This window comes from Drosophila subpulchrella, chromosome 2R (genome assembly GCF_014743375.2).
Source record: "Drosophila subpulchrella strain 33 F10 #4 breed RU33 chromosome 2R, RU_Dsub_v1.1 Primary Assembly, whole genome shotgun sequence".
In the NCBI taxonomy this organism is placed as follows: domain Eukaryota; kingdom Metazoa; phylum Arthropoda; class Insecta; order Diptera; family Drosophilidae; genus Drosophila; species Drosophila subpulchrella.
The window spans coordinates 10299905-10318197 of NC_050611.1; the positions used below are offsets into that span (position 1 = coordinate 10299905).

Sequence of the window (18293 nt, forward strand, 5' to 3'; positions counted from 1 at the left end):
TAGGATACCAAAGGATAGCCCGCTTTAACTGTTAAAGTTATCAAGTTACTTTAATAAATTATTTAAATTTTATTCGATAATCTGCTTATCGATAGTTGCAAGAAAACATCGATATAACCAAATTACGGTAAGCATCGACGGCCTCTCACAAGCATCGACTTTGTCCCATCTCCAATTTCGAAGTAAAAGTGTTAAAATATACAAAACGCAAGTTAATCGATACGATCACCGGAATATTTGTGCAGAAACGGTTACGGTTACGCGGACAGAAAATGCAGTGCTAATTGAGTGTAAGCATCCCAGGAGTTGTCAAAGTGGAAAAAAAGAGAAAAATTTTCGGGTGCCAAAGAATCTATTCGTACACACACACAGCAGGCACGCAGGCCGAGGCACATACACATGCTCACGGACACAGCGCATTTGTTAGAAATGTGCAAATTGTATCAGAAATCCGCTCGAAAGTAAATAAGTTGAGCAGCAATCCCAGTGAAAAAACGAGTGAAATAATCAGAAGCGCACTGTGTGCGAATGAAAATGCCAAAAGCGAGCCCAAAATACTGAACAAAACGTGTGCAATTTTGCAGTGCTTTTTGGCTGTATATCGTAGTGTTCGTGTAGGTGAGCAGTGTGAAAAAAGAAACATATAGGTGTATACATAGGTGTCCCTGTACGTGTGCCAGCCGCCAACAAACCACACACACACTCGTGCATACGTAACCGCAGTCGGCGCTGGCAGAGCAGGGAGAGAGAGCAAAAAGGATGCTTCCTGGCGGAGAAGCAGATGAAAGAGAGAGAGAGCCGAAAAGGATGCTTCCTGGGCTAAAATGTGGATGCTGTTTGAAAAGCTCAGCGAAAGCAACTTTTCACATTTTCCCCTTTCCCTTCCTTCACTTTTGTTGTTTTTGTTTTTGCTGCTCTCCGCCTGCACAAACATGCATACCCACACACGCACACAGAGATGTTTTGTTTTATTCTAGCTATTTTCGGAAAAAAATACGAAGGTGATCAAGCCAACCGGCATGAATGGATTTCGCTATTTATTTGCTTTATTTATTATCTAGTTGCTACTTACACCCGATAAGAACCCTACCCAACCATTAAAAACCGAGGGCCCAACATTATTGGAGCCCCTGCTATCGCCAAATTCGCCCAAGTTATGCAAAAAGCAGAAACAGAAACAGAAACCGAATTACCGCATTTTATCAAAGTTCTTTAGCCTTTTGTTGCGCGTCGAATCTTGTCGCCCTGACGTTGTTGTTTTTCTTGATTCGCTTTTCGTTTTTGTTTTTGTGGCTTTTCTAAATGCGATGAGCGCTATGTATATATATGTGTGTGTGCACTATGCGTGGGAGTGTGTCAGTGCGATCTCGTTTTGGCCAACGAAATGCAATTGGGAAAGTGTGAAACAAAAGAGAGAGGGAGAGCCATGAGAGAGCGATGGGGAGAGAAACAAAACAGGCGAGAGCGAAATCAGTGCACTTTATGAGCCGTTGAAAACTGTGGGTCATTTTAATGTTACAATCTCGATCATTTCATCGGATAATCTCAAGTAAAGAACCTAATTATATGGTAACTGTAGAAACGAGAATTTTTCTTATCTTGCTGTGGAGTGGGTTCATTTGTCCTTATCTTCCTAGGGACCTCTAAATACGAAGATTTTGGGGTCCATAAACATTGTTTTAGATATTATTTTGGAAAAGAAACACTGTTTTTGGGAATCTAAGGGGTGACACAAAATTCCCATCAGACGAAATTCCACTTGAAATTCTTCGGGAAAGATTGCTGTGTCATTCGCGATAAAGTTTGTTGTTGTTTTTGGTTCAAAATTCTAAAGTATGTAGTTTATTTTAAAAGAACACAATTTTTACATTTCTCCTTATCATAATAAAATACAATAATATAATTTAACAAATTTGATAATCAAAACAATTTTTAAGAACCTTATCAATAGGCTTTAACGCTTAGTGAATGGGTTAAAAAATTAGTTTCGCGCAAGCGCTAATAAAGATGATTCCAGGCTTTTTGTCAGCCGAGCCTTAGGCATTTTTCCAAATAAACATTTATTAACAGTCAAATGTTGCTTTTTATTTTTAAAAAGGTTAGTCACAGAAGCGCTTATTTATGTAAGCCCAGACGCTGACCTCAACCAATCCGAAGAATCGGGAATTTTCTTATTTTTCAGTAGCCACATATGAAATAAAAATTCCAAGAAATTGTTGGCAGGAATTTATTGATTACTTTATTAATACATTTTAAAGAAATGTACTTTGGTAAATCATTAAGATTTTTAAGTTTATACTAGTTAGGGTTAAGTTAGGTTAACTAATTTTATTGCGATTTACTGCCACTAATGGTTTCTAGATTTTTGCAAACCTTGGGATATTTAATAAAGCTATTAAAAAGAATCTAACCCTTTTACTTTTGTAGTTAAGATAGACCTTGAACACCATAATAAGAAAGACACTTAAACAACCTAGTGTATTACGGCAAGCACTTTAACAGAGATAATTAAAAAAAATGTATAGTGGCCAATAGGCAAAACTCAATGAAATTAGGCCCAATCTGAGACAACCCTTTGGGCAATTATGTATATTCGACTGCCGATGCAGACGGGGATTCCAAAATGGCGGATACGAGCGCAGCCCGGAAAACGGTGGTGAGAAAGGGAAGCACATTGAGCATTCAGGTGTCCATTTGTGGTCCGTCACAGGACGAGAAACCGAAGTGGGAACGGGAACAGGAACAGGACATTCGAGCAACAGCACCAGACGTCATTGGCAAAGGGAGCTTCCTCTTTTCCTTGCTCCAGCTCTGTTTCTGTTGCTTTTGCTGCCATGTGGCCATGCCATGGATGCGCTCCACTTTTGGATGCTATTTATAAACCTTTTCACCCGTATACATACACACAAGGATGCCAGGCCAGTGATTCTGCTCTGCTTCCTTGAAATCTGCATAGTTCCGCTTCCGATTGAGTTGGCGCAGTCGCATTGCCACGTCCGTTCCATATCCCATATCCCATATCCAAGCCATAGAGCTCTGTAGCCATAGCCATATCCATCAAACCTTGTATTGGCGCAACAGAGAGTGTATTTCACGTTCCACCGAATTTTTACCGGGCAGCATCCACATCCACATGTTGAAAAGCAGTGGGCACATCGCATTTCCCTTCCCGGATTGCCGTACGTCCCAAAACTCAACTCCCACACTCAAAATACCCGTCGTTGCATTGATTTGTTTGTGTTCGCCAGTGAGTGTGCGTGTTCTCCGTCTGCACTTGTATTTTTCAAGTCCTTTTACCAGAATTTATTTTAGTGCTTTTCCATTGGCTAGGCCTGTGCAATTGTTTTACCACCGAAAAAGTTATTTCTTTTGAAATAGTGATGTTTTAAAGTTGCACAAAAGTTGGTAATTAAACAAAAATGTGTCCTGTCTTATTGGAAAAAAATAAAAAAAACATCCATACTGGAAATTAAGATTTCAATAAGTAATCCCTATATCACTTGCTGAAGAAAATAAGAAAATAATCCTGTGATTATCAAAGACTAAGTATGCAATTTGCAAATACAAATTTTCCTTGGAGTACATTTCATCCCTTGGGTATTTCCCTAAACTAAAGTACTTCAGAGTCTTTAATGTCATCCGAAATAACTGAATTCCACCAATCTCCAGCAATTCGCAGAACGCCTTATTGGCACGTATCTGAGTACACACACCTCCATATAATCTTATTTTCTCTGGCCCACAGGTGTGCTTTTAACGCTTTTTCAATCTCCCAGAAGCTCATGCATATCTTCATGTATAAGCAATTTATTATTGAGAGACTATTTTGATAGATATAAGGTTTCGATTGCATATCTAGGTTTATTTAGCATTGCCATGGAATTTCATCAGAATAATCTAAAATCTTATCTGAAATATTATTGCATCAGAAGGTGATATTCCATTCAATAACTGAAATGTACAAGCTCTGTATAATTAAGAGAACCAGCATTTAAAACCACCTATATTTCACATTTGTAAATTTTTCAAAATTTTGTACCTCTTTTGAAATTGAAATAACCTAGCTCGCATTAAATCTGTCAAAATTGAAATGGTTTTACTTCTCAATTTCTACGCAGACGCCCATTTGATAAATGACAATTAGTCATAATTTTTTCGAAATGGATTACTTAACAACCCAATGAGTCAATTTGTTTAGCTTCTTAGCCATTGTTTTAAATTGTTTTGGCAATAGTTGGGGCGTTGAAATTTGGATATCTTTCAAGTGCTAAACCGCCTCTCTGAATTTCAAACGCCCGCACTTGCAACAAAGCGAAAGTGCATTCAACAGAATAGCAGGCCTAAAAATAACATATTTGCTTTTACTTATTATACGATATAAGATGCTTGATGATTTTAAATAGGAGTAGTGACACTTGTTCAATTTCGGCAGAGAATTCAATGCCAAGAAGATCGGATCGTATCAGATCGTATTGGTCGCATATTCTCACGTTTTCTCTGGTCTTTGCTCTCGTTGTTTCGCATCTCTCATACTCATCCCCTGCCTTTTTTTCTTTTTCTTGTGTCATCTGTTTGCAGTGTGAAAAGCGAAGAAAAGCCGGCTCAGCAGGAGGCGAAAAACATTTTCCAAACGCATCAGATGTAAATGAGATGCCGTCGCGCCGGCAGCAGAGGCACCAGCAAGCAAAACCACGCCGACATCGCCTCCGGAAATACCAGGAGCCCCAGCAGCATCTGATTATCAAGTGAAGTGTAGTGGAGCGAGGACTCAATCCGTTCGCAGCAGTCGATAGGTCGATATAGGACATAGGATATATACATATAGCCAGGAGGCCAAGGAAGGGGAGCCAACTTATCCAGGGGAAGCAGGGAGATCTAGCATTTCGAGCGGAGGACACACGCCGCGCATCCAAGATGAAGCGACGCAACGCGGATTGCGGCAAACTTCGGCGGCCGATTAAGCGCAACAAAATCACAGAGGGAATGTACGGCAGGTGAGTTAATATTTGCCTAATAACAGTATAAAAATCCATTAAGATTCGACTTAAAACGGGATAGTTCTTTCCAAAACTATTCCTACTCTTAAAGGGTTTTGTAGGGCTGCAATTGCTGGGAAACTGTCAGAGTTTTCAAATGATAAGAAATGATTTTTATACTGTAAGAAGCCATGTTCCAAAAAGAATATAAAGTAGTCGTTTTGAAAGCAACAATGTTATTAAAATATTTATCTTTTTCCCCATTTTAGTATTTAACGACAGCAATTAAAATGAACTATGTGCTCTTAAGTTTTATTTATCTGCAAACTTTATATCTCAATTTGTTTCAATTAATATGATAATCATAAGACTTTTAATGAGTAATACTTAGTGCAGATAAAGTTCTTATTTAATTAGTTTGACCCAAAGAATTCGATTCTCAACCTTTTCAAAATATAAAAACACAATACAAATACAAATAGTTGCTTAGATTATGATTATTTCCATAGAATTGAAATGTGTTAAAATAAAATTTCCGATTTTACATTTCCCTTAACTACTGTGATTGTTTATTTCCAATGAAATAAAACTTTAAATCTTTATGTGCTACACATAGCTCTTGAAAATCTTTATTAATTCCAAGACCAATCGAATTTTGTCACAGCCCATCAATTAAATTATTGTTTATCCTACGATAAGGCAACTTCTTAATTGAGGTAATAAAGATACTTTTCGATTTGTTGGCATGCGAACTGCCCCCCCAAGTCAACTTGATGATTTGATTATCACATTTCTCGAGTCGCAAGAGAACAACCACCGAAATTCCGAGAGTGTGCTGCTCATGTGGAGGAACTGGTGCTCCTCTGTTCTCGCTTTTTATTATTTATACGTTTGTTTACTTTTTGATTGCGCCTTAGTGCTGTTGTTTTATGATGTTATGCCTGAATCTATTTGGACGCTACTCGTTTTTGGCATTTTACCCGCCTCTTAGCGCTTCTGTTTTGTTTCGTCAGATTTCTAAATCTTTGACTGTGCTCATCTCATTAAACATTTTTTACTGCCTGATTGATGGATGCTGATTCCTATCTGAGGTCTGAAAACATGTCAAAGCTGACCCCTACATGTTCACATTTTGATTGCTTAATGGGGCACTACACTTGATTAAAAAGCATACGGATGTCAATTTGAGTCAAAGCATGTTGAATTTTTAAAAAAATATTGTGGGTATCGTACCCAATTAATCAAATTAAGAAACTTATAATATTGTGCTACCGATTTCCAGTACTAAATTAAGTTAAACTAATTTATATTGCTTCGATACTGTCAGTCTTGACTTTAATTAATTGCCAATTTGATTGGCACGTCGACCTTATAAAGCCAGGGAAATTTTATTTATGAAAAAAGTCGTACCACCCACCTTTCTTGATGCCTTTCAAGCATTTTGTATACCAAATACTTATATTTAAGTTATCAGAACTCTAGATAAAGAGTACCATAAAGACTAAGGGGATGATTAAACATTTTCCAAGTTGTAGAGCATATAATAATATTAATTACAAATCTATCAATCCACAATTTCTAACCCTTTTTCTCCCTATCCATTTGCAGCACAACAGTTCTGTACATGAAGTTTCTGATCCTTTGGGCCATCGTAATGGTTGCCGACTTCATGTTCATGTTCCGGTTCGAGTACTTGTGGCCATTCTGGCTGCTCCTTCGCTCCGTGCACGATTCCTTTAAGTACAAGGGACTGGTAAGTGGAATGGAGATGGCTTCATCCATCGCCGGACTGAGTGAAACTCTATAGGGGCCAATTCCATTTGCAGGCATTCTCCGTGCTGTTCGTGTGCATAGCGATAACGTCGGATCTGGTCTGTTTATTCTTCATACCCGTTCACTGGCTGCTCTTCGCGGCCAGCACATACGTTTGGGTGCAGTACGTCTGGCACACAGGTGAGTCATTCCCCGCCAGTGTCGGTGCTCCGGACATCTCCTTACTTGATTACCCATTTACTTGCAGATAAGGGGATCTGTTTGCCGACCATAATACTCTGGATGTTATTTGTCTACCTAGAGGTGGGCATACGATGGAAGGACAGTCGCCATATGCCGCATCTGGATCTCTGCCGGCCGTTCGCAGCGCATTGGTGAGGCTAACTAAAGCGTGGGGTTGGATTAGAACCTTATTGTAATCATCTCCTGCTCTGCTTTTAGCATTGGCTATCCGGTTGTCACGCTCGGATTTGGCTTCAAAAGCTACGTGGGCTACCGAATGCGCCAGCGGAAGCAGCGCGAAGTGGCCAAGGACAATGAGTTCTACATGCAGCTCCTGCAGCAGGCTCTGCCCGCTGAGGAGGCAGCCGAGGAGGCGGCTGCGGGGGCGACAGCCACATCCAGCACCGTGGTGGTGGCCAACGGATCGGCCACCACGCCGGCTCTGGTCGCATCATCCGGAGCAAACGCGGCAAATGGCATTTTGGCCACTGCCACGCAAGCACAAAACCATCATGAGCATCATCACAGCGGCGGCGCCGGCGCCAGCAGCAGCAACAGCTCGAGCAATAGCAATCATCACCATCACCACCATCATAACAACAATAGTGGCAACAGCGGCAGCAGCCACAACAGCAACAGTAGCAGCGGCGGCGGAGGCGGCGGCAAGGACAACAGTACGAGTGACGGTACAAACGCGGCCGCATCCTCGTACTCTGCAGCGTCATCGGCAACGGGATCTGCGGCAACTGCAGCGGCGGCGTCCACATCCTCTGGCACATCCTCGTCGTCGTCGACGACGGCGGCGGCGGGCAAGCAGTCGTCGGCGTCTGCTGGATCCACGGCCACAACAGGTGCAGCAACCACTTCCTCCACTCCCGTCTCAGCTCTCTCTGCTTTGGCTGCAAGCTTGGCGACGCAGCAGCAACAGCAGCAGCAGCCACATCAGTTGGGGGCCGGCGAATCCCCGGCTACTTCTTCTGCCCGTTCTTCCTCCTCGACTTCCGACGGTGCCGATGCTGACGGTTGTTGTGGTGGTAATAATGCATTCTGCTGCTTTCTGCTGCCCCTCACAACAGCAACAAAGAACGAACCCATTAATTTGTACCAGACACATTTGTATGTTTCTGTATGCGCATGAAACCCACGAATCCATCAATATATATATAGTAACCGCCAGCGAGGCTTCCTCGCGCGATATCTAACCCACAGCAACCACAGTCGGCAGAGTTGTCAGCCCTTACCTTCATATCATTATGTTCCTGCTGCAATGCAAATCTAATTTCGATTGTCAGCAGGAGGGCGCGAACAACTAATAACGTCCGTCCCCAGACCGACCCCATTCCCTCACGAATCAATAAACACACAATTATGTTGTACATCATCGACGTGTAGAAATATAAATATAAACATGCACTTAATGATCTATTAATATATCTCCTTTCAGCAACCTCCAATGGTCACGCTGGTGGTTCAAGGAACCATCGACGCAGCGTGGACAAGGATAAGCATCGCAACAAGGGTGACGCTGCTGATAATGAGCACAACAATGGAGCGCGACACGGGGGTAAAAATAGCAGCAACAACTATCACCAAGTCGATAGCGGCGCTGCCACAGCAACCACAACTGTAACAGCCACATCAAGTAATAGTAAGGATAAGGATAAGGATAAGGAGAAGTCAGACTGGGATAGTAGCACCAACTATCCACAACAACAACAGCAGCAGCAGGGAGGAAAGGAGAAGCACGGTGAGTGGCTAGCACCTAGATTTGATTGCCTTTAAAAGCGCAACCAGATAGCTATTAATCTTATCGATTCTATTTATTAACGTAATTAAGTGTTCAATTAGAACGTGCTTCCCTTGAGAGGAACTCTAAATGTTTCACCATTTCCCTTATCTTTGGTAGCCCGGTAAAATACATTTCTGAGTTTTTAAAGCAGTTTTAATTAATATTTTTTTATAGCTATAAAAATAGCATAAGGCTGGAATCATATTGATTGTTTTAATATTCATTTAATTAAGACCTTCTTCGTTTTCCATTTTCAGACAAAAAGGCGGGCAACGCTGTCCCCAACGGAAATGCCAATCACCTTGAAGTCGAGGAAGCGGCCAGTGTGGAGCCAGCACCACCTGCTGAAAAGGCACCCAAGGGTAAGAAAGGCAACGACGGGTTATAAAGTGCATTATGACTAATCCCTATCTCCATTTGCAGGTCGACGCAATCGCGGCAAGAAGGATAATGCAGCAAAGGACAATCACAGCCATCAGCAGCAGCTGGCTCAGCAACAAAAGGAGAAGGACAAGGAGAACACGGCCAACAATAACAATAACGACGCCAGCTCAGTATCATCGTCGGCGAGCTCCACCTCGAGCAATGCCATCGCCAACTTGGCCAGCAAGGTGGTCTCCAAGATCTGCGAAACCTGTCTTAAACTGGAGGCCGATGTGAAGAAATATCGCACTGAAATTAGCCATATGAAGCAAATCGAAAACGAACTGCGCCAAAAACTAGACGCCAATCTCACCAGCAAGTCAACGCTGCAGGCCAAGCAGAAGGAGTGCGACGAGCTGGAGAAGCGCATCCAGGAGCTGAATAACGCTCGACACGCCGATATGCTCAATCTGCAGACGGTGGAGCGGCGACTCAACGAGGAGCGCCGCCAGAAACAATCCCTGGACTCTCAGCTGGCCAACGAAAAGAAGGCTCGCAAGGTGGCCGAGGACAAGGCGGCTCGTCCGGAGTGCAGCTCCCAGTGCAAGCAGCGGCGCCAGCAGATGGATGAGGAGCAGAAACGACTGCGAGGCGACCTTAAGCAGACGGAGGAGGCCAAGCAACTAGCCGTCGAGCACGGACGAAAAGTGGAACAAGAGGTAAGCAGTCAGACTATTAGTTTGTTTGGCAAATCCCTAAGAAGTCAAACTGATCCTCTCCTTAGTTAAATAATATTACATAGCTTTATATAAAAGTTCGCTAAGTTCAAGAAATGTATTTCCTATCTTTAGTACCGCATGCTGGAGGCAAAACTACGGAACCGCGAATCGTCGCAGCCTGATCCCGAGATGCTATTGAATGCCCTCGCTGTCGTCCAAGAGAAGAACGCAACGCTGGAGAAGAATCTCTCCGCGGAGACGAGAGTCAAGCTGGACTTGTTCTCGGCTCTGGGCGCTGCTAAGCGCCAGATTGAAATATCTGACAGTGAGTATTGAATTCGTTGGATTGAGACCTCATTCATTTCATTATTCTCTCCTTTAGACCATCGTCGCTCCAAGGAGGATGAGGTCATTGATCTCAAGGCAAAGATTGCCCAACTTCTGGCCGTGATGCCAGACAACTTGTGCATGAACACAGGCCCACATGGACCGGCGAGCAGCATTCTGCGCATGAACGACACGCCGCCGCTGCAACAGTCGGGTCCCGGACCGTCCTCGCCCATGCTCAGTTTGAGCGCTGCGCAGGAGTACCAGCAGCATCAGCAGCACCAGCAACAGCAGCAGCAGCAGCACCAACAGCATCAGCAGCATCAGCAACATCAGCAGCACCAGCAACACCAGCAGCAGCAACACCAGCAGCAACACCAACAGCACCAGCAACATCAGCAGCATCAACAGCAGCAACACCAGCAGCATCAACAGCATCAGCAGCAACACCAGCAGCATCAGCAGCAGGGTGGCGGTGGTCCTGGCTCCCAGCAGCAAATGGTGCCGGTCAGCGTGTCTGCTGCCTTTCAGGTTGCCGCTGCCAATGCTGTTGCCGCTGCCAACGCTGCTGCCGCCAACGGAAATGGCGGCTCAACGCTGGATCCCAATGCAAGTGTGTACACGCCCAAGACGGGCAACATGATGGTGGTGTCGCCGGTGGGCATGAACCCCAACGGGTCGGATGCCTGACGCCAACAGCAGCAGCAGCAGCAGCAACAGCAGTCCTTGACGTCGTCATCGTCGTCGTCGTCCTCGCACCTGCATATGCGACGACAAGTTTGAGATTATTATACTTTATATGAATTAGGGAAAACAAACGCAAACAACCGTCGCCACAGCAAACGATGAGCAGCCCGAAAACCGGAGCCGGTTCCATAAAGTTTGCATACAATATCTGAATGTCCGTAATATGAATAAGCAGTTTCCTTTAAAATCTAAACACCGCCACAGAAGCGCAGGCAGCACTGATGAATGCAGCTTAAAATTGCTGAACATTTTCAAAAACTTTTCAAAATCTCCAACCCAACCAGATTCCCCATTGAATCTGGCATTCCAATTTAAATTCTTTCTTGAAGGCCTTAATGACTAACTCCGATTGAAAATTCTCGGCTCATTTAACCCACTGTTTTGAATCGGCTGCCCCGCCACCACACAAAACACACAACACATTCAGTATCTCCCCCTCTAACACGAAAAGTAAATGATTACTTTAACCAGATGATTCGAGAACTCGAAACACATTTGAAAACAATAAGAGAACAGAACACAAATTTCTAAAAATAATAACAAAATGAAAATGGCAATTCGTATTTTTAATTGATGAAGAAGAAAGCCAAGGAACTATCCAATATTCTTTGTACAATGTTTTTCATTTTTTTACCAAACGCTGTGAGAGAGTTGGACCAACCATAGTGATGGCCATGATCTTGGGGCGGTGGCGGCTGCCCTGCATGACCCATGCCCCCTGATTCAATGGAATATTTTTGAAGTCTGCGCCCTTGATTTATTATCTCATTAAATTATTTTTGTTATAAAACCTTAAATGTATGCTATTACTTAGAACTTATAATTTTTGAAACAAACAAACATCAAACGGAAAACGATTTTCTTTTAAGTTTTAATTTATTTTTGTTAAGTTCTGCTGTTCCTAAGAAACATAAAATCGAAAAGAACTAAGAAACACGCTTTGGTTTATTTACGAGAAGTGAAAAGTCGACTATTTTGTTTAATAATAAAATAACCTTTCGCTGCGAGAAGCAAGTACATATGATTTTGATTACTTATACATTTTGGTTTGATTTGATTTAGTGTATCCCAGCAACCTAAGCTTTAGTTGTAAGATTCGGTTTCATCCAACCGATTTCGTTGTCCAGTTTCATTCCACAAAGCTATACATCTCGGATATATAAGAATATCCATTTTCAAAATGCTGCTAAACTTGGTATATGGTATGCTGGAAACCATATCGAATGCAATCTACACAACAGTGACCACCGTTTGGAGTATTGAACGTAAGTGAATGGCTCTCGGTCATGTTGATCCTCTTCATCTGAACGACCCAAACCCACAGAGGCCGCGATCAACCTGATGATGTCCACGTTTCTGTTTGTGCTGGGCGTAGCTTGCCACCCCTTAATGTTGATTCCCATGCTGATGGGGGCCTACTATATTCTGCGCAACTGCTGGTACCGTCGCGTCAAGAGCCCTCGGCTGGAGAACTCGTTCGATGGCGATGGCGGGCTGAAGGCTGGAATCCGTAACATGCCCCGTACTCCTCGCCTTCCCGCTTATCGCAGCTTCGGGAACCTCTCCAATCTTGACAACGATGCACCCACTGATGACTGACCAAAAGGATGTAGCAAAACAGACACACACACTTGATTTCCTTGGGTTTATAATCTTCAGAAGCACTGATAAGCAAATACATGTACAGATATGAGCGCTCTTAGATCTATTATTATTTATTTCAGCATGGAATATGGTTTACCGAATCCATAGCTGACCATAAATGTTTAACATAACGTGCAAATACATGATTTCCTTGGGTTAATTATCTTAAGTTATAATATAAATACGGGTATGTCTATGAATACTGTCTTAACTTTAAATGGGATTATTTTAGGGCTTTAGCAGGCAACCGGTGTCCACCTTGCGCAGAGCTTCTCGTGCCTTGATTAATGTGACGTTGCTTGGCTGATTAGCGAGTCCGGCCAAGTGTCGGATGTACTTGTCAATGTTGCCCACACTAGGACCACTGGGCTCCAGAGGAGGCAGAGAGACTCCACCGAGAGCTGCCACCAGTTTCTGGCGCAAACCGCGCACGTAGGTCTCAAGGCGTCGATTTTCCTCCATAAGCTCGTTCACCTCGCCCATTACCTTGGCATAACCGGCCTTTGTGTTGTCCACATGCTGCTCCAGCACCGCATTCTGCTGTTCCAAGTCGGTCTTGGCCTTGCGCAGTGTCCTCAGCTCGTTCTCCGTGCTACGATTGTGTTCGATGAACTCGTTGGTGTAGATGGGAATCTCGCCAGGCTGCAGGGGTCGTGGCGCGGGTGCCACGCTGCTGGGAGCGGGCTGAACAGGAGCCGGAGGCGCTTGAGGTGTTGGAGGCGGCGGTGTCTGGGCACGTTTCACCTTGGCCAGGGGCACGTCATCTGGGTCCTCGCTCTGCCGCTTTAGCGGCTTCGCCTTGGTCTTTTTCGCCTTTCCTATGGTGGACTCACCCTTGGGTGTCTTCTCCTTGGGCGAACTCTCCAGCTTGGTGGCCTTCTTGGCCTTGGCCAGTTCTCTGGCCACAATTTCGGGGTGTTCCTTGAGAAACAGTTGGAGCTGCTCCTGATATCTAGGGAAATTCAGAGAAATAAGTTAAATTTCTGAAAGATGTGACTTGGAGTAGCCTCTTACATGGCCTTGTCCTTGGCGGCTGCCTCCATGTAGGGCACCTTGCGCTCCTCGGGCAGCTGGTGCCACTCCTCGCCGATGATCCTGGTGTGCTCCAGGGCAGTGCGCTGCGGCTGCTCCCGACGCAGTTCCTCGCGCCGATCGTTCATAAACCTGACGTAGCCGTTGAGTGGCATTTTCGGAGCTCCGGCTACGTTGATCCGCCGCTGAGCAAGCTTCTTAAGCTCGGATCCCAGGTCGGATTCCGAGTGGCGACCCTTTGGGTTCTTGGTTTTCTTCTTTGCTTTGAGCGGTTTGTCCTCGTCGAACTCTTCTATGGCGGCGGAGTCCAGGGATTGGGAGGCGATTGGCAGTGACACGGGGGATTCCATAACCGCATCAGGGGTCTCTTCGGCAGGCTCTGTCATAGTTGGTTCTTCTTAGCCTCTATTTGCTTAAAAGATTGTTTTGTTTTGTTGCAAATTATGCAGGTAAACCACGGCTCCGAAATCTAGTTCAATTCTATAAACAACTTTTTCGGAACTAGTTCATAAGTGAACTCGAATTCTAATCTCATTAAGGTGGGTCGATATTTGTAGTTGCTTTTATCTAAAAATATAATTATTTTAATGATTTAAGATTATTGTTCTAGCAAATAATAAAAAAGAGGTATTGCATTAACTTTTTAGTTTGTTAAAAAATATTATATATAAAATATAATATATTTAATTTAAGAAAGGTCGAAAATAGTTGTTTAATTACTATTTATGTTCTATCATATTATAGGTATAATTTTGTTAGCAATTCAGTAGAGGGGAACTTTGACCAAATTCTTTGATTTTTTTAAATGTTGTATTAAGTAGATATATGTAGCATACCCAATACTGAACTTAAAAAAGAGCACTTTCTTAAAAAAGTAATTTGAATTCACTTCAGGGAACATGTGTTGTTTTAATTTCATTTTTATATTTTATTTTTAGTCATTCAATGCAACAGTGCGCAGTCTCATAATATAGTGCGTAATTAGAAATGACTCATTGTATTACATTTAAAGCCCCACCATCTACGAGGAAATGGCGTCAGAAAATATGGCGTGATGTCTAGAAAAATGGCGTGATTGACAATTTTATCACACGCGTAGTTCAAATTTTAAAATATTGCCTAGAATAAAAAGGGTAAACAAAAACAAATAGTAGTTGTGGTTTGGTTTGGTTTATATTTTGAATATAGTATTTTTTTTTCTCGAATGTTTTCGCAAATTCTTTGAGCACAATACAAGTAAACGTAAGCTTATGTGGTTAGAGATTGTTAAACATAAATGGAAACATACAGCTAAACTTAGCGCCTCAACTACAATATCATATATAAAGCCTTCGATTAAGATTGTATTTACAGCCTATCAACTAAGACACTTAAACAAACGGCGGCCGGCCAAACTTAACAATACAAGAGAGACAGAACTAAGTTTTCAAACTTAAATCAAACTGGGGAACAGCTCGTCGAAGTTGCTCTCCCACGAGAAATCATCCTCGTCCGTGGGCAACGTCAAGGCCGAGGACATGGGTGAGCCCAGTATGGACTCGTAGCCATGGTCCGAGGTGGCCGAGTGGAGGGACAATGCGGGTGATTTGGCCAGCGGGGAGATCGCCTTGACGCGCGGACGGAGGAACCGCTCGATGGGATCGAAGCTGTCCTCGTCGTCCGAATCGTCGGTGGCGTTCACCACATTGAGGTAGACCTGTGACGGAGACGTCGCTGGCGGCGGACACTTCATGATCACGTCCGTCGCGTCGTCGCCAGCGGTGACGCCATCACAGTAGATCTCCTCAACGGCCTCATTCACCGGCACCGCATCGCCGTCCATCACGATGGTGATCGAATTCGTCTTGGCATCGTAGTTGCCGTACACTGTGTCCGGAGTGGCCTGTAGTAGAGAGGCGGCCGCTGTGGCTTTGATTGTGGCTATCGTTGAGGCTGGCGCTCCTGTCGCCTGCTGTGGGTTTCCATTCATCTCCAACATCTGCACATTTATGCTGTTGTTGTGCTCGTGCTCCTCCGGTTGCTGTTCCTCCTTCAGGCCATCACCTCTATGCCCGTCGGATTCCAGGCGCTCTGCTGCGGTCCCCACCACTGGTCCAAGCAGTCGCTCTGCGTTGCCTGAATCTTCGGCAGCAGCTGGGCTGCTCGCTCCAGCGCCTGTTTCCAGGTCTGTTGTGATATCTGCGAGCAGACTTTCGGCCAACTCTTCGAGGCGCTTGACGTCGAACTCTTCGTCGTCGCCAAGCAGGTCTTGTAGAGAAGGCAGAGGGCCACAACCTTCCAGAGTGAGGCCAGGCTCTTGCTGCTCTTCAGCTGCTCCGCCAGCGGACGCGCTGACGACTGTGTGTCCACCTGTTGTATACCCTGCGGCAGAGGGTCAGCTTTGGATGCTGCAGATCCAAGGTGTGTGGACGCACAGCCCTCAGCGCCTGCGATGGCGATGGATTGGCTGATGCTTCTGGTGTTGTGCTGCTGTTGTTGCCTCAGTTCGGCGAGTTCCTGGCGCAGGAGCTCCAGCTCCGAGTCGAGCTTGTGGTTCTTGGCCAGCAGCGACTCGTTGATGGCCTGTAGGCTGTCGCATTTATTCTGTAGTATTTCTGTCTTGTCAGTGAGTTCCTTGATCTCGTAGTCCATCTCCTCCATGCGTGCCTTCTTGCGGTCGCGCGATGTTTGGGCGGCTACTCGGTTCTTTAGCTTCCTGTGTGGGTTGAATGGATTTAGTAAGGGTAAGGCACATAGACAAGGGATCAATGAACTCACTTTCTCTGCACTTTCTCCTCCCAGGTCAGATGGTCTAGGCGACGCTTCTTGGCCTTGGGCGGCGAGGCAGCCAGGCTGTCGTCCTCCATGTTGGTTGAGGATGCGTATCCCGAGCTCGAGGGCGTCGGCGAGGCGGAGGGCGTGGTCGCCGCCGCCGCCTTTAGCAGCGCCGCTGTCAAGGGGGCGGGGCGCAGTTTGGGCAGATTATTCGATGTGATTGCTGTCCGCGGCACGGCTATGAGCACTGTATTCGCTGTGGGGGCCATGGCTAACTGATTGGGTGTAAATCAATAACTGCTGCGTGTGCTGGGTCAATTGTGAAAAGCGCTTTTCCACTTAGATTTGCATCGCTTTTCCTTGCTTTAACTTGTGTTTATTTTAGGTCGTCTCATGGGCTTCGACTGCGCTTCTCGGACGCTCTGCGGGTTTGGACCTCTTCATCGCCTCCGACTCGGGGTTTTCTGGTTCCGTCTCACGCAATTTTCTCATCCACCTTTGCAATAGCGACCAACTGGTTTTCCTTTCTGCTGACGTGTTCTTTTCCGAATGGCTGTGGAAAAGATGACGTGTTTTTCTGGTGGTGGGTCTAGGGCTGGAAAAGCGGCGATGGCCTATCGATAGCAACGATGTTTAATAACAACCATAAATCATATATTTAAAATATAAATTCGGAATATTGGACTTTACATTTCATTTTTACCAATCGCTTAAAACTGAATAAGACTTTTCACACCAAGCTTTAAATATAAAATACGGTTTTTATTTAAATTATAAATTCACTATCGCTTTGGCATTTTCAAATAGTTCTAAATACCGATAGTTCCACCACTGGACTGGAGTGTGACCATATAGTTCAAAATGCGGAACTATGGAAATGGGAGATAAAATTTCAAAAAAATACGCGCCAAAAACGTATATCCTAAAATATAAATTTATTTCCTAAGACATAATATGTTTAAGCATTTCTCATTACGCAAAATTTTGTACAAATAAACGAAATATATTTTGGTCCGCAGCTAAAACATAGTTTGTTGGGGTTTTTTGCCCTTCTCCCTTTCGGCTTGGGCCAATTCCTCTTTGATAACCTCGGCGATTTCATAGATTTTTGGTTTGTGCTGGGAATTTAAAATCAATATTAAAAGTAGAACTTGTAAATAGTGTTCCTCACCCTGAGTTGATTGATGTAGAAGGTAAAGGGAATATTTCCAGTGATAGGATCAATGGCCACTGGCCACATAGCATCCAGTTCCTCTTGGGTAAAGGGTTCGCCCTCCTCCGCCATCAGTTTCCCAAAGTACTCCTTGGTAAGATACTTTTTGTTCTCTGGATCTAGGGTCTCAAAGGCCTCCAGAAGTTTTTCAGCCGACGCCGGTTCCATTCTGAGGAATATAGAAAATAAGCTAAAAGTTTCCTTTTTATGTCTTTATAACTATATCTAACTGGCGATCCATGAGCAGTTGGGAGACGTGGGCTATGAACTTAAGGATATGGGTCTCCCCTGGGTAATCCGTGGACTCGGTGGCCTTGATTACTTCTTGGACCTCCTTCTCAGTGGGCACGCAGCCCAAAAACCTGAGGACGTTGCCCACATTTCGGGTATCAATATACTTATCGCCATGCGTGTCAAAGATGCAAAATGCCTCCGAAATCTGAGCCTCAAGTTCGTTATTTAGGGTAACTATTGAAGATGGCTAGTTTAAGACCAGAAAACATGGTCGATTCTATACATTTCTTACCACCAACTTCCATGGCGGTTATATGTTTCAATAGCTATTTAATTTAGGTGGCACTTCCAAATGGTGTTCACTGATAATTTTTAGTTTACTTCTAATTTTTATTGAGCGTTACGCGTTACACTACAACTGAAAGAAATCTAAGGGCTTACTGTTTGTATGCTGAATTTGAAAATTACGATGGCAAATAGAAGAAGGCGCCAAATATCGG

General features: G+C 44.1%; 5 protein-coding genes across 7 annotated transcripts; 2 read left to right on the forward strand and 3 right to left on the reverse strand.

The window, feature by feature from the left end:
* Positions 1–154: 154 nt before the first annotated feature.
* On the forward strand, positions 155–11933 carry LOC119549424 (macoilin). Of its 3 annotated transcripts, none has more exons than XM_037857503.1 (11): positions 155–290; positions 4579–4994; positions 6585–6729; positions 6803–6929; positions 6997–7123; positions 7191–8005; positions 8416–8718; positions 9018–9122; positions 9184–9842; positions 9975–10167; positions 10225–11933. In XM_037857503.1, the coding sequence occupies exons 2-11, from the start codon at positions 4915–4917 to the stop codon at positions 10857–10859; spliced, it is 3189 nt and encodes a 1062-aa protein (XP_037713431.1). In that variant the 5' UTR covers positions 155–290; positions 4579–4914; the 3' UTR covers positions 10860–11933. The 3 variants fall into 3 exon arrangements, with proteins under 3 accessions (XP_037713431.1, XP_037713434.1, XP_037713432.1); XM_037857506.1 differs by having other exon boundaries at positions 7191–7822; positions 10225–11930; XM_037857504.1 differs by lacking the exon at positions 155–290 and adding an exon at positions 342–618.
* A 63-nt stretch (positions 11934–11996) lies between these two features.
* On the forward strand, positions 11997–12618 carry LOC119549426. The gene is made up of 2 exons (XM_037857508.1): positions 11997–12181; positions 12241–12618. Exons 1-2 carry the CDS (start codon positions 12097–12099, stop codon positions 12513–12515), a joined length of 360 nt encoding a protein of 119 aa, XP_037713436.1. The 5' UTR covers positions 11997–12096; the 3' UTR covers positions 12516–12618.
* LOC119549425 (SWI/SNF-related matrix-associated actin-dependent regulator of chromatin subfamily E member 1-related) lies at positions 12548–14072 on the reverse strand. The gene is made up of 2 exons (XM_037857507.1): positions 13575–14072; positions 12548–13512 (listed from the first exon to the last, which is right to left on the reverse strand). Exons 1-2 carry the CDS (start codon positions 13976–13978, stop codon positions 12789–12791), a joined length of 1128 nt encoding a protein of 375 aa, XP_037713435.1. The 5' UTR covers positions 13979–14072; the 3' UTR covers positions 12548–12788.
* Positions 14073–14746: 674 nt separating this feature from the next.
* LOC119551096 lies at positions 14747–16906 on the reverse strand. The gene is given in 3 exon segments (XM_037860275.1): positions 14747–15963; positions 15966–16287; positions 16350–16906. Coding segments are annotated over 3 exon segments (1527 nt in total). The 5' UTR covers positions 16616–16906; the 3' UTR covers positions 14747–15024.
* A 356-nt stretch (positions 16907–17262) lies between these two features.
* LOC119551117 (dynein regulatory complex protein 8) lies at positions 17263–18221 on the reverse strand. Its single transcript, XM_037860300.1, has 4 exons — positions 18086–18221; positions 17790–18027; positions 17518–17728; positions 17263–17464 (listed from the first exon to the last, which is right to left on the reverse strand). The coding sequence occupies exons 1-4, from the start codon at positions 18096–18098 to the stop codon at positions 17366–17368; spliced, it is 561 nt and encodes a 186-aa protein (XP_037716228.1). The 5' UTR covers positions 18099–18221; the 3' UTR covers positions 17263–17365.
* Positions 18222–18293: the final 72 nt, after the last annotated feature.